The following is a 15,661-nucleotide window of genomic DNA, read 5'->3' as shown; positions in this document are numbered from 1 at the left end:
CTTGCCGGTAGAACAAGTCAAAGCAGCAGGAAACAGCCTCTGTCTCGTTTTCATCTTCCAAATCTCACTCAGTTACATCCGACTGGAGGATCCTAATTCATATCCAGAATTCTAGTTGTGAGGGAGTATGGAAGATGCAGTGCTTAGCCTGCAAGCTCATGCAGTAGGAAGGCACCCTAAGAAAGGTGAGAAAGGAGGCTACGTGCCCAACTTGCACAGTACTTTCTATTTTTAAAGAAAAGCATGTCTATATGTATTGGCTTATGCATTCCATTTCTTTTTGTTTGAGTCTATTTCCTTCCCTAAATAGTCTAGCAGAAGCTATGATGGTCCTATGATGGTCCTTCAAGCCAGACTTTGTAGTACTAGATAGCTCATGCCTGGAAATGTATATAAACTTGCAATACGAAACTTCACTCTAATTTTTTTTTCAGAATCCTATCCATCATGACTGCCATCCGGCTACGAGAATTTATTGACCGCCACCCAGGGATCCCACCCAGGTAATGTTCTTCCAAATACAGACGCCTCCAGAGCTGCAGCAAGGTGGACAGACACCTAGGGAATTGGAATTGCTCACCTCACCCTGCTGCTTGCTCCCTGATTAAGAGATAACTGCTGCCAGAGGTTCTAGTGAAGTTTCTTTGGGTTTAGAGAAAGTTGTAAAAAAACAAAAAAAAAAACAAAATCCCACATTCATGGCAGAATCCAAGCAAACAGGCAATTCCAGATTCCCAAAAGATTGGAAGGATGTTGGTTTTTGCTTGGGAAGAGCTTTAGTAAGGAACCCAAGCCCAAATTTCAGAGGGGACCCATTTACTCTTCTTGGGATAAAACAAACCACTCTCATGCTTTTGCAACAGGGGATGCAGCCGCACAGACAGAAACTAAGTAAAGTAGTTTCACTCTTTCTCTGAGTTCATCGATGGCCCAAGAATAAAACGTAAATGGGACCAAAGACTTCTGTTGCATAAAACCCTTGTTTTATTGAACTGAAAGCAGCCTCCAGTTACACTTCCAGGTCTATTTCTCTTCCTATTCCTTTGGTACAGGACATCTACTTCCTATCTGCCAACAGTGAGAGAATCACAGAGTTCACACAAAAATAACTCTGAACTCTTCTGAAAAGAAGTCATCGCACAAACACAAAGATGACTCTGGATGTGACATGGAGTTTAGAGAACTGGGTTTGATTCATGCCTCTGGCATTTATCAGCTGAGTGATATTTAGAAAGTCCACTTAACCCCTCTGAGCCTCAGTCTCCTTTTCTGTAATGGGGTGTTAATAATGTTTACCTGGCAAGGTGACTGTGAGAATTAGATGAGATCATCTCTGTAAAGATGCTTTGTAATGTATGAAGCCCAACACTGAGACAAGGGCTGCATCGTCACTGTGTCACAGGCTACCTCATTCTCTAGAGAGATCCTCCCCTGTGCATGTTGGATTTTGCCTGCAGGTAAGCCCAGATCCTGCTCCGGTTACATTCACCCTCCCAGGGGACAGGTTTGCTCTTGTCTGGACCGAACATGTCACCTCAAAGAGCCAAGCTGTCAGGGACTTGTAAATACTGTAGGGTGGAATCAGACGCACCTGGACTTCTACTCCCACCCAAGGAGAAGGAAAGGCCTTTCTACAGCTGACTCAAGAATCTTGTAAGCCAAGTCAATAAAATGGGTCTGGGCAGAGTCCAGGGCGGGGCTCCTGGGCCAGGTCTGGAGGCCAGCCCAGCTTTCTTACCCATTAATCGATTTTGCCTAACACCCAACCCCGCCTCAGGAGAGGCCGGGTACCGTGCAGCCTCTGGGAATACTGACTGCCACGCCAGGCCAGGCATTGCCACTTAAGAGGTACAAATTCTTTTCCAAACAACCGACCTTTTAACCTGTTAATCGAGAGCTTTCTCCTGTTTGAGGTGAAGGCCACATGGGGGAACTTGGAAAGTCTACCCAAAGAGTTGGAGGAAAAATGTATCATGCTTTCATTTCTCAAAACTCTCCACGTCTCCACCCAGCCCTCCCTCCAACACCTACCTGCTTACACACTTTCCCATTCTCTCCACTCCAAAACCTACCCAGGGAGACTCCCGAGGGACTTGGGGTGGGCGTGTTACCTGGTACTGGTGAGGGGCTTCTCCATTCTCAGACGGCTTGTACAGACCGCTTCAAGGAGCAGTGCCTGGGCTGCTTGCCTGGACTCATGCCAGAGAGGAACCCAGAGTCAAAACACAGCCTAGTGCAAACAGTATAGCAACTGTGAGAAACCAGTGTCACTCTGGAACTCCAACTGGATGCTTAACAAAGTATAACGTGGCCGTAGGGTAATCTTTCCAACGTAGTGCTTGGAAACTGGATGGGCGCCTAAGAAAGCTGTATCGCCCACTCCCGTGCACTCAGAAATGTCATTTATTCCCTATTACAGTGCCAGTAATTCTTCTTATGACCTAATCCCCTGCTGTTATTTACTATTCAGGGATCAGTCATATTATCCCAGACGCTGGGCAGGTCTAGACAGCCTGTGGTTTTTCTGAAAATTAGAGCTCCCTGAGGTCCTGTTTGCATAGACAGACAGACCCGCCCTGCTTAGAGCACTTGCTTTTTGCACGAGCTAGACAACGAGGTCCCCACTGGCCCACACAACACTCCACGCTGATCCCAACTCTGTCTTGGCTTCTATAATTCCCCTCACCCGGAACTTCTTCCCCATCCTATTTACTTGCCCAAACCCTAGACACCCCTCCCTCTTTTGTGCCCCACTGACCCTTTATTCAGATCACAATTTCAGCACATAAAGAGCATTATGAGGACAAGGCCTGCTTCTTAGTCACCTTTGTATCTGCAGAACCTAGCAGTGTGCAGAGTACGTTATGTACATTCAATAAATGCTGGTTGGAATGGAGGCATAGTTTAAGTTTCCATTCATCATCCAACACATGTTTGGCAAGCTACTTCACGCAGACCTATGCACTACTTTCTACTGACTCTTCTTGAATTCTTAGGGCACCTACCAAGTGCTCAGAACCTGTGGAGGTCCCAAAAGACCCCATGACTCTATAGTCGTCCTCTCAACAGGGGTCACTTTCTTGTGTTCTGTTTCCTGGAGAATGGCAGCCCTCTTCCCAGTGCCTGAAGCCTCAGCCTTGTCTTGGACCCCTCCTTCTTTTTCACTCTCAACACTCTCTCTTAACAGTGATCTCAGTCAGACCTCTCCTCTCATCCACATTTCCACCACAAAGTGAGAGCTTCGCCACGTAGTACATTACTATGATTGTGTCCTGACCAGTCTCTCTACTTCTAGTCAGATTGTCCTCAAATTTGCTTTCCATACGGCCACCAGCGAAATCTTTCTAAAATAAAAATTGCGTTTGTCATAAATCTTCTTAAAGACCCTACAAAGATTCCCTATTACCTACCTCAGTGGTTCTCAACCTTTCAGACAAACCCTCCCTTTGTTTATAACAAATATTTTGTAATGTCCCTGCTACTCTCCTGAAATAAAATCTGTAAATAACATAATCCAACTACACATAATTTTAAAATATCAAAATAATGCTATAACCATAATCTAAAAGGAAAGTAATTAATTATAAAAGAAGATGTATTTCATAATGTAAGATCTGGGCACCACTAGCCCTCGGTCCCTCCCCCTGACACCACTGTGTTTCAGCTGCACACACCCCACCCAGCTCACCTCACGCCTCAGAAGACCTCCCCTCACTCTCCACCTCGTTCACTCATGCTTGTGCTTCCAAACGTCCTCCCAACCCAGCCCTCCCAGGAAGGGCTACAGCCCCTCCTCTAGGTTTACAAGCACCTTGTGCTTTGACCTTCACAGTGCTTCTTCATTTTTAGCCCCTATATACTGAATTATCAGAGTTTTTTTAAACATTGTGGAAGTTTGTAAAAATATCTAAAGTAGAAAAAATAGTATAAGGAAGCCCCATGTATCCATTTCCATCTTTCAACAATTATCAACATTTGCCCCACTGGTTTTATATATTCTCTTTTTTTTTTTTTTCTGATATTGTGAACCTAATACCTGACATGTCAAATATTTCTTTATGAATCCTGAAAACTAAATCCTGAAAAACGGATAACAAAAGACACTCCTATCAAGAGATTCCAAAGGTTTTATGAACTTTGTGCCAGGAACTGGGGATAAAGACTGAATGTATTTTTTATGATACCACAGCTGTTTTTCTTCTGTAAAGAACTAATCATAATAATTGCTTTTCTCTCACCCCCTTACTGTTCCCACTAGTATATTCATTGCTCATCAAGGAAAGGACCTCCATGGCTATTACCCTGGGCAGCTTGCAAGAGTTCATTATGCTTATAGTGTGAAGAGATCTCCCAGGTGAGACACCTTCCTAAATCTTAATGTTCAAAAATTTCACTAAAGTTAGAATAATAAATGAAAAAAGGGGAATCACAATTTGTAATGATAATAATAACAATAATAATTATTATTGTTTAGTGGATGGAAAAATTTGGAAGGAAATGCAGCAAAATGTTAACAATGGTTTTTCATGAATGGTGAGATTATTGATATTTGTATTTCGTGTTTTATCTTTTTCTCTATTTTCCAGATTTTTTGTAATGAACGTATATCACTTTTATAATTAGCAATAAATATAAAATTTTATTAAATCATCAAAGAAATTTAAGAAACACCATGAGTTTAGCATTTTCACTCAGTCAAATAACAAACTTCTTGAGAGTCAGTTTCCTTCTCAATAAAATTACAAATTTGGTCTAAATGGTTTCTGCCTTTCTGCAGGTGATTTTAACAAAAAGGGGGAAAAAGTAGGTACTTCAATGCTATTTTCTAGTTTTGGGGGGCTGGAAACCACAGCAGTTAATAACAGCAATTTGAGTAACTTATGAAATGTTTGATCTTAGGCAGTTTTCATTCCTTCTGAGTATCAGTGACTTATCTGTTAAATAAAATAATTGATATAAAATTCTAGAACATGGTAAGCACTCAAAATATGATTGCTATTATTTTGAGTTCATCATCTAGTATATTTTACAAACTTCTTTTCTTCTCTTAATTGCCTTTGATGTAGTCAACTCCTAATTATTCTCCAAGCAAAGAAAAGGGAGCCATGGCAACTATAAAGCAGCACACAGTCTGAACTTAATAGATGATCAATCTGGAAGTAGCTTTAGCTTTTTGAATTCTGATTCAGTTTAATAAATAAGATGTAGCCCAGAGAACTGACATGTCTTGCCTGAGGTGTAGTTGGTTGGTGTAAAAGCTGGGACGTGAGTTGATCCAATTTTCTGATTGCTGTTCAAGGCTCTTTGTTCTAACTCAAATACATTCTTACATCAAACTCTTGTTAGGGCCATGTTCTCTGCCAGAGGATAAACAAGGAAAGAAAGAACAGAACTCCACTGCCAGAAGCCAGCTCCACAGGGCACTCTCCACGTGTGTTCTGTGGACTCTGGCCGCCCCCCCAACTCCAGTGCCTCACCCTCCTCCTAACACAGGACACTCGGGCAAAGGGAACCTTGACTCTGAGAAGACTTGTGCCTGCCCAAGATTAGTCTTAGGGAGAAAACTTAGTGCAAACGTCAATCAATGACTTTATTAAACTTCTGGTTAAGAATAAGAATAAGGAAAGACAAGCAAAAAACAAAACAGGAAATAATGCAGTTATTTGGACCAGTCCTAACTTCCGTTTTTATAGTCATAGTTTAAATTGATAGTTGCCTAATGGCTTACCTTCACCAGATATATTCTCCCACCAACTTGATATTTTCAGAATTAGAGCTCCTCCTTTGAGTGAAAGTCTTGTCTTCAGAACACTGATGTATTACTTGACAACGGAGAAGATTCTGGTTCCATAGAAGCATTCAAAGCAAAAGCAGAGCAGGCTGACAGTCTAGCAGGGGTAGATCTAGGGGCAATCACCAGGATCTGGTTCAAAAGCCATAGCTGTCAGTGGCACAGAAGTGACCAGACAGCAGTAACAGTCAGGCAGAACACAAACTCACAAGAGACTGACACATTCATCAGACAGCTAATATTTTGATTGACAGCAGGAGACAAGCTTTTGTAGGGAAAGAAGTGCTCCTGCCCGCCATATAAGGTACCCACTTTCCAGGACCAAATACCTATTAAGCACAAAACAATAGCAAGTAGAGGTGGGAGGGAATTCTTGGTGCTTCTCCACGCCAGTCCACAACAGAGCACCTCTGCATCCATCTAGCATTGCTCCCCTGTCCAGTACCGTACACACACAGACAGAGTCTTGCTCTTCCCTTTTCTGAAATTCAGGTAAAGCCACTCCATTTCTGCTAACACACTCTCTTTTTAAAGGAGGCACACCACAATCAGGTTTTTACCCAAGTATCTAAACATAATGTGTTATGATTAAACACTGTCAGTCATCACATTTCAGTGTGATTAATCATGGTTATACAATCAAGTTAGATGACGTCCTACTCAGAATGATTGGATTTAGATATTCTTAAATCTCACCAAACATTTAATATTTTTCACATCTCTAGCAGCTCAGCTCATCTACTTTACAGTTTAAAATACATGTTTATTAAAACATTTAGAAACGCTGATAATCAAAAAAAATTTTTAAATTATCCATAATGTCATTACCCAGAGATAGATAATCATGTAGAATCTTCCAGATATACACAAAATAGAATGAGATGGTATTTTGAAACACTTTTTTCCCCAGTTTTACTGAGATATAGTTTACATATAACATTTTATTAGTTTAAGGTATACAACATAATGATTTTTATATATGTACATATTGCAAAAAGATTACAAGTTTATTAATACACATCACCACATATAGTTACAATATTTTTCTTGTGATAAGAACTTTTAAGATCTATTTCTCTCAGCAACTTTCAAATATACAATATAGCATTGTTGACAATACTCACCATGCAATACATTACATTCCCAGAACTTATTTTATATCTGAAATTTTGTACCTTTTGACCATCTTCGCCCATTTCCGCCACCCCCCAAACCTCACCTTTGGCAATCACTATTCTGTTTTCTGTTTTTATGAATTCAGTTTTTTTACGTTCCACATATAAGTGAGATCATACAGTATTTGTATTTCTCTGCCTGACTTATTTCACTTAGCAAAATACCCTCAAGGTCCATCCATGTTGTCACAAATGGCATGCTTTTCTTCTTTTTTTTTTTTTTTTGGTGGCTTTAAGTGGTTTTATTTCTTTTTTTTAACATCTTTACTGGAGTATAATTGCTTTACAATGGTGTGTCAGTTTCTGCTTTATAACAAAGTGAATCAGCTATACATATACATATATCCCCTTATCTCCTCCCTCTTGCGTGTCCCTCCCACCCTCCCTATCCCACCCCTCTAGGTGGTCACAAAGCACTGAGCTGATCTCCCTGTTCTCTGTGGCTGCTTCCCACTAGCTATCTATTTTACATTTGGTAGTGTATATATGTCCATGCCACTCTCTCACTTTGTCCCAGCTTACCCTTCTCCCTCCCCATGTCCTCAAGTTCATTCTCTATGTCTGCGTCTTTATTCCTGTCCTGCCCCTAGGTTCTTCAGAACCTTTTTTTTTTTTCTTTTTTAGATTCCATATATATGTGTTAGCATACAGTATTTGTTTTTCTCTTTCTGACTTACTACACTCTGGATGATAGACTCTAGGTCCATCCACCTCACTACAAATAACTCAATTTCGTCTCTTTTTATGGCTGAGTAATATTCCATTGTATTATGTGCCACATCTTCTTTATCCATTCATCTGTCGATGGACACTTAGGTTGCTTCCATGTCCTGGCTACTCTAAATAGTACTGCAGTGAACATTGTGGTACATGACTCTTTTTGAATTATGGTTTTCTCAGGGTATATGCCCAGTAGTGGGGCTGCTGGGTCATATGGTAGTTCTATTTTTTGTTTTCTAAGGAACCTCCATACTGTTCTTCATAGTGGCTGTATCAATTTACATTCCCGCTAACAGTGTGAGAGGGTTCCCTTTTCTCCACAGCCTCTCCAGCATTTATTGTTTGTAGATTTTTTGATGGCGGCCATTCTGACTGGTGAGAGGTGATACCTCATTGTAGTTTTGATTTGCATTTCTCTAATAATTAGTGGGGTTGAGCATCTTTTCATGTGTTTGTTGGCCATCTGTATATCTTCTTTGGAGAAATGTCTATTTAGGTCTTCTGCCCATTTTTGGATTGGGTTGTTCGTTTTTTTGATATTGAGCTGCATGAGCTGCTTGTAAATTTTGGAGATTAATCCTTTGCCAGTTGCTTCATTTGCAAATATTTTCTCCCATTCTGAGGGTTGTCTTTTGGTCTTGTTTATGGTTTCCTTTGCTGTGCAAAAGCTTTTAAGTTTCATTAGGTCTCATTTGTTTATTTTTGTTTTTATTTCCATTTCTCTAGGAGGTGGGTCAAAAAGGATCTTGCTGTGATTTTTGTCATAGAGTGTTCTGCCTATGTTTTCCTCTAAGAGTTTGATAGTGTCTGGCCTTACAGTTAGGTCTTTAATCTATTTTGAGTTTATTTTTGTGTATGGTGTTAGGGAGTGTTCTAATTTCATTCTTTTACATGTAGCTGTCCAGTTTTCCCAGCACCACTTATTAAAGAGGCTGTCTTTTCTCCACTGTATATTCTTGCCCCCTTTATCAAAGATAAGGTGACCATATGTGTGTGGGTTTATATCTGGGCTTTCTATCCTGTTCCATTGATCTATATTTCTGTTTTTTTGCCAGTACCATACTGTCTTGATTACTGTAGCTTTGTAGTATAGTCTGAAGTCTGGGAGCCTGCTTCCCCCAGCTCCATTTTTCTTTCTCAAGATTGCTTTGGCTATTCATGGTCTTTTGTGTTTCCATACAAATTGTGAAATTTTTTGTTCTACTTCTGTGAAAGATGCCAGTGGTAGTTTGATAGGGATTGCATTGAATCTGTAGATTGCTATGGGTAGTAGAGTCATTTTCAAATGTTGATTCTTCCAATCCAAGAACATGGTATATCTCTCCATCTGTTTGTATCATCTTTAATTTCTTTCATCAATGTCATAGTTTTCTGCATACAGGTCTTTTGTCTCCTTAGGTAGGTTTATTCCTAGCTATTTTTTTCTTCTTGTTGCAGTGGTAAATGTGAGTGTTTCCTTAATTTCTCTTTCAGATTTTTCATCATTAGTGTATAGGAATGAGAGAGATTTCTATACATTAATTTTGTATCCTGCTACTTTACCAAATACATTGATTAGCTCTAGTAGTTTTCTGGTAGCATCTTTAGGAGTCTCTATGTATAGTATCATGTCATCTGCAAACAGTGACAGTATCACTTCTTTTCTGATTTGGATTCCTTTTATTTCTTTTACTTCTCTGATTGCTGTGGCTAAAACTTCCAAAACTGTTTAATAATAGTGCTGAGAGTGGACAACCTTGTCTTGTTCCTGATCTTAGTGGAAATGGTTTCAGTTTTTCACCATTGAGAACAATGTTGGTTGTGGGTTTGTCATATATGGCCTTTATTATGTTGAGGTAAGTTCCCTCTATGCTTACTTTCTGGAGGGTTTCTACCATAGATGGGTGGTGAATTTTGTTGAAACCTTTTTCTGCATCTCTTGAGATGATCATATGGTTTTTCTCCTTCAGTTTGTTAATATGGTGTATCACATTGATTGATCTGTATATACTGAAGAACCCTTGCATTCCTGGGATAAATCCCACTTGATCATGGTGTATGATCCTTTTAATGTGCTGTTGGATTCTGTTTGCTAGTATTTTGTTGAGTATTTTTGCATCTAGGTTCATCATTGATATTGGCCTGTAGTTTTCTTTCTTTGTGATATATATGTCTGGTTTTGGTATCAGGGTGATGGTGCCCTCATTGAATGAGTTTGGGAGTGTCCCTCCCTCTGCTATATTTTGGAAGAGTTTGAGGAGGATAGGTGTTAGCTCTTCTGTAAATATTTGATAGAATTCGCCTGTGAAGCCATCTGGTCCTGGGCTTTTGTTTTTTGGAAGATTTTTAATCACAGTCTCAATTTCAGTGCTTGTGATTGGTCTGTTTATATATATATATATATATATATATATTTATAGATTTTTGTTAGGTCATTTTTTTTTTCAAATCACAAGTACTGTGCAGCCCTCTTTGAGACGATATATATATAGTTTTTAATTTATTTATTTTTATTTATTTATTTTGGCTGTGTTGGGTCTTCATTTCTGTGCGAGGGCTCTCTCTAGTTGCGGCGAGCGGGGGCCACTCTTCATCGCGGTGCGCAGGCCTCTCACTATCGTGGCCTCTCTTGTTGTGGAGCACAGGCTCCGGACGCGCAGGCTCAGTAGTTGTGGCTCACAGGCCCAGTTGCTCCGCGGCATGTGGGATCTTCCCAGACCAAGGCTCGAACCCGTGTCCCCTGCATTGACAGGCAGATTCTCAACCACTGCACCACCAGGGAAGCCCTGTTTATATTTTCTATTTCTTCCTGGTTCAGTCTAGGAAGGTTGTGCTTTTCTAAGAATTTGTCCATTTCTTCCAGGTGGTCCATTTTATTGGCATATAATTGCTTGTAATAATCTCTCATGATCCTTTGTATTTCTGCAGTGTCAGTTGTTAGTTCTCCTTTTTCATTTCTACTTCTATTGATTTGAGTCGTCTCTCTTTTATTCTTGATGAGTTTGGCTAATGGTTTATCAATTTTGTTTATCTTCTCAAAGAACCAGCTTTTAGTTTTATTGATCTTTGCTATTGTTTCCTTCATTTCTTTTTCATTTATTTCTGATCTGATCTTTATGATTTCTTTCCTTTTGCTAACTTTGAGGGTTTTTTGTTCTTCTTTCTCTAATTGCTATAGGTGTAAGGTTAAGTTGTTTCTTTGAGATGTTTCTTGTTTCTTGAGGTCGGATTGTATTGTTATAAACTTCCTTCTTAGAACTGCTTTTGCTGTATCCCATAAGTTTTGGGTCATCATGCTTTCATTGTCATTTGTTTCTAGGTATTTTTGTATTTCCTCTTTGATTTCTTCAGTGATCTCTTGATTATTAAGTAGTGTATTATTTACCCTCCATGTGTTTGTATTTTTTACAGATTTTTTCCTGTAACTGATATCTAGTCTCATAGCATTGTGGTCAGAAAAGATACTTGATACGATTTCAATTTCTTAAGTTTACCAAGGTTTGATTTGGGACCCAAGATATGATCTATCCTGGAGAATATTCCATGAGCACTTGAGAAGAAAGTGTATTCTGCTGTTTTTGGATGGAATGTCCTATAAATATCAATTAAGTCCATCTTGTTTAATGTATCATTTAAAGCTTGTGTTTCCTTATTTATTTTTATTTTGGATGATCTGTCCATTCGTGAAAGTGGGGTGTTAAAGTCCTCTACTATGATTATATTACTGTCGATTTCCCCTTTTATGGCTGTTAGCATTTGCCTTATGTATTGAGGTGCTCCTATTTTGGAGCACCTCAATGCTCCAGCAATTGTTATATCTTCTTCTTGGGTTGACCCCTTGATCATTATGTAGTGTCCTTCTTTGTCTCTTATAATAGTCTTTATTTTGAAGTCTATTTTGTCTAATATGAGAGTTGCTACTCCAGCTTTCTTTTGATTTCCATTTGCATGGAATATCTTTTTCCATCTCCTCACTTTCAATCTGTATGTGTCCCTAGGTCTGAAGTGGGTCTCTTGTAGACAGCATATATATGGGTCTTGTTTTTGTATCCATTGAGCCAGTCTATGTCTTTTGGTGGGAGCATTTAATCCATTTACACTTAAGGTAGTTATCAATATGTATGTTCCTATTACCATTTTCTTAATTGTTTTGGGTTTGCTATTGTAGGTCTTTTCCTTCTCTTGTTTTTCCTGCCTAGAGAAGTTCTTTTAGCATTTGTTGTAAAGCTGGTTTGGTGGTGCTGAATTCTCTTAGCTTTTGCTTGTCTGTAAAGTTTTTTATTTCTCCATCAAATCTTAATGAGATCCTTGCTGGATAGAGTAATCTTGGTTGTAGGTTTTTCCCTTTCATCACTTTAAATATGTCCTGCCACTCCCTCTGGCTTGCAGAGTTTCTGCTGAAAAATCAGCTGTTAACCTTATGAGGATTCCCTTGTATGTTATTTGTTGTTTTTCCCCCTTGCTGTTTTTAATATTTTTTCTGTGTATTTAATTTTTGATAGTTTGATTAGTATGTGTCTTGACGTGTTTCTCCTTGGATTTCTCCTGTATGGGACTCTACGCTTCCTGGACTTGATTGACTATTTCCTCTCCCATATTAGGGCAGTTTTCAACTATAATCTCTTCAAATATTTTCTCAGTCCCTTTCTTTTTCTCTTCTTCTTCTGAGACCCCTATAATTCGAATGTTGGTGTGTTTGATGTTGTCCCAGAGGCCTCTGAGACTGTCCTCAATTCTTTTCATTCTTTTTTCTTTATTCTGCTCTGCGGTAGTTATTTCCACTATTTTATCTTCCAGGTCACTTTTCCGTTCTAATGCCTCAGTTATTCTGCTATTGATTCCTTCCAGAGAATTTTTAATTTCATTTATTGTGCTGTTCATCATTGTTTATTTGCTCTTTAGTTCTTCTAGGTCCCTGTTAAATGTTTCATGTATTTTCTCCATTCTATTTCCAAGATTTTGGATCATCTTTACTATTATTACTCTGAATTCTTTTTCAGGCAGACTGCCTATTTCCTCTTCATTTTTTTGTTCTGGTGGGTTTTTACCCTGCTCCTTCATCTGCTGCATATTTCTCTGTCTTCTCATTTTGCTTAACTTACTGTGTTTGGGGTCTCCTTTTCACAGGCTGCATGTTCGTAGTTCCCGTTGTTTTTGGTGTCTGCCCCCAGTGGCTAAGGTTAGTTCAGTGGGTTGTGTAGGCTTCCTGGTAGAGGGGACTGGTGCCTGTGTTCTGGTGGATGAGGCTGCATCTTGTCTTTCTGGTGGACAGGACCGCTTCTGGTGGTGTGTTTTAGGGTGTCTGTGACATTGTGATTTTAGACAGCCTCTCTGCTAATGGATGGGGTTGTGTTCCTGTCTTGGTAGTTGTTTGGCATAGGGTGTCCAGCACTGTAGCTTGCTGGTCATTGAGTCGAGCTGGGTCTTAGTGTTGAGATGGAGATCTCTGGGAGAGTTTTCATTGTTTGATATTACGTGGAGCCTGAGGTCTCTGGTGGACCAATGTCCTGAACTCAGCTCTCCCACGTCAGAGGCACAGGCCTGACACCTGGCCGGAACATCAAGACCCTGTCAGCCACACTGCTCAGAAGAAAAGGGAGAAAGAAAGAAAGGAAGAAAAGAAAGAAAGAGAGGAAAGAAAGAAAGAAGGAAAGAAAGAAAGAAAGAAAAGAAAGAGAGAGAGAAAGAAAAAAGAAAGAAAGAAAGAAAGAAAGAAAGAAAGGAAGGAAGGAAGAAAGAAAGAAAGAAAGAAGGCAAGAAAGAAAGAAAAAAAAGTTATTAAAATAAAAAATAAAAAAATTATTAAAAAGTAATGAAGAAAAAAGAAAAGAAAGAAAGAAAGAAGAGAGCAACCAAACCAAAAAACAAATCCACCAATGATAACAAGCACTAAAAGCCATACTAAAACAAAAAACAAAAAACGGACAGACAGAACTCTAGGACAAATGATAAAAGCAAAGCTATACAGACAAAATCACACAAAAAGCATACACGTACACACTCACAAAAAGAGAAAAAGGAAAAAAATATACGTATCTATATATTAAAATAAAAATGAAGAGAGCAACCAAATCTATAAACAAATCTACCGATGATAGTAATCTCTAAATAGTAAACTAAGATAAACATAAAACCAGAAACAAATTAGATGCAGAAAGCAAACCCCAAGTCTACAGTTGCTCCCAAAGTCCACCGCCTCAATTTTGGTATGACTCATTGTCTATTCAGGTATTCCACAGATGCAGGGTACATCAAGTTGATTGTGGAGATTTAATCCGCTGCTCCTGAGGCTGCTGGGAGAGATTTCCCTTTCTCTTCATTGTTTGCACAGCTGCTGGGGTTCAGCTTTGGATTTGGCCCTGACTGCATGTAGGTCGCCTGAGAGCATCTGTTCTTTGCTCAGACAGGACAAGGTTAAAGGAGCAGCTGATTAGGGGGCTCTGGCTCACTGAGGCTGGGAGGAAGGGAGGGGTAGGGGATGCAGGGTGAGCCTGCGGCAGCAGATGCCAGCGTAACATTGCACTAGCCTGAGGCGTGCTGTGTGCTCTCCTGGGGAAGTTGTCCCTGGATCACAGGACCCTGGCAGTGGTGGGCTGCACAGGCTCCCGGGAGGGGAGGTATGGATAGTGGCCTGTGCTTGCACACAGGCTTCTTGGTGGCTGCAGCAGCAGCCTTAGAGTTTCATGCCCGTCTCTGGTGTCCGTGCTGATAGCCGCAGCTCACGCCTGTCTCTGGAACTCGTTTAGGCAGTGTTCTGAATCCTCTCTCCACACGCACCCCGAAACGATGGTTTCTTGCCTCCTAAGCAGCTCCAGGTTTTTTCCCGGACTCCCTCCCGGCTAGCTGTGATGCACTAGCCCCCTTCAGGCTGTGTTCACATGGCCAACTCCAGTCCTTTCCCTGGGATCTGACCTCCAAAGCTGGAGCCTCAGCTCCCAGCCCCCACCTGCCCTGGTGGGTGAGCAGACAAGCCTCTCAGGCTGGTGAGTGCCAGTCGGCACTGATCCTCTGAGCAGGAATCTCTCCACTTTGCCCTCTGAACCCCTGTTGCCGCACTCTCCTCCGTCACTCCAAACCTTCCCACCCCCGCCACCCCCCGTCTCCACCAGTGAAGGGGCTTCCTAGTGTGTGGAAACTTTTCCTCCTTCACAGCTCCCCCCCAGAAGTGCACGTCCCATCCCTATTCTTTTTTTTTTTTTTTTTAATTATTATTTATTTATTTATTTTTGGCTGTGTTGGGTCTTCGTTTCTGTGCGAGGGCTTCCTCTAGCTGCGGCAAGTGGGGGCCACTCTTCATCACGGTGCGCAGGCCTCTATCATTGCCTTTCATTGCGGAGCACAGGCTCCAGACGCGCAGGCTCAGTAGCTGTGGCTCACGGGCCTAGTTGCTCCGCGGCATGTGGGATCTTCCCAGACCAGGGCTCGAACCCATGTCCCCTGCATTAGCAGGCAGATTCTCAACCACTGCGCCACCAGGGAAGCCCCCATCCCTATTCTTTTGTCTATGATTTTTCTTTTGCCCTACCCAGGTACGTGGGGAGTTTCTTGCCTTTTGGGAGGTCTGAGGTCTTCTGCCAGCGTTCCATAGGTGTTCTGTAGGAATTGTTTCACATGTAGATGTATTTCTGATGTATTTGTGGGGAGGAAGGTGATCTCCACGTCTTACTCCTCCTCCATCTTGAAGGTCTCTCCAGGCTTTTCTTCTTTTTTAGCCTGAATAGTATTTCACGGTATATATATATATATATATATATATATATATATATATATATATATATATATATACATACACACACAATGAATACTCTTATATTTAAATAATATAATAATTATTATATTTAATATTGATTAATTATTATAATTAATATTAATAATTATTACATTAATATATCATATATAGTCCACATATTTTTTATCTATTCATTTGTCAATGGACACTTAGGTTGTTTCAATGTGTTGGCCATTGTAAATAATGCTGCAATGAACATGGGAGTGC

At 40.4% G+C, this 15,661-nt stretch overlaps 1 protein-coding gene across 1 annotated transcript in view; it reads left to right on the top strand.

The window, feature by feature from the left end:
• The first annotated feature begins 447 nt into the window (after window positions 1–447).
• SPMIP3 (sperm microtubule inner protein 3) overlaps window positions 448–15,661 on the top strand; it is a 36,034-nt gene continuing 20,820 nt past the window's right edge. Inside the window, exons 1-2 of the mRNA XM_007182444.2 lie at window positions 448–503; window positions 4,259–4,354. Of these exons, the coding sequence (XP_007182506.1) occupies window positions 448–503; window positions 4,259–4,354 (152 nt within the window). The remainder of the gene's footprint in view (window positions 504–4,258; window positions 4,355–15,661) is intronic.

Source organism: Balaenoptera acutorostrata, chromosome 1 (assembly GCF_949987535.1).
Source record: "Balaenoptera acutorostrata chromosome 1, mBalAcu1.1, whole genome shotgun sequence".
NCBI lineage: Eukaryota > Metazoa > Chordata > Mammalia > Artiodactyla > Balaenopteridae > Balaenoptera > Balaenoptera acutorostrata.
This window is presented reverse-complemented; position numbering and strand designations above follow the sequence as displayed.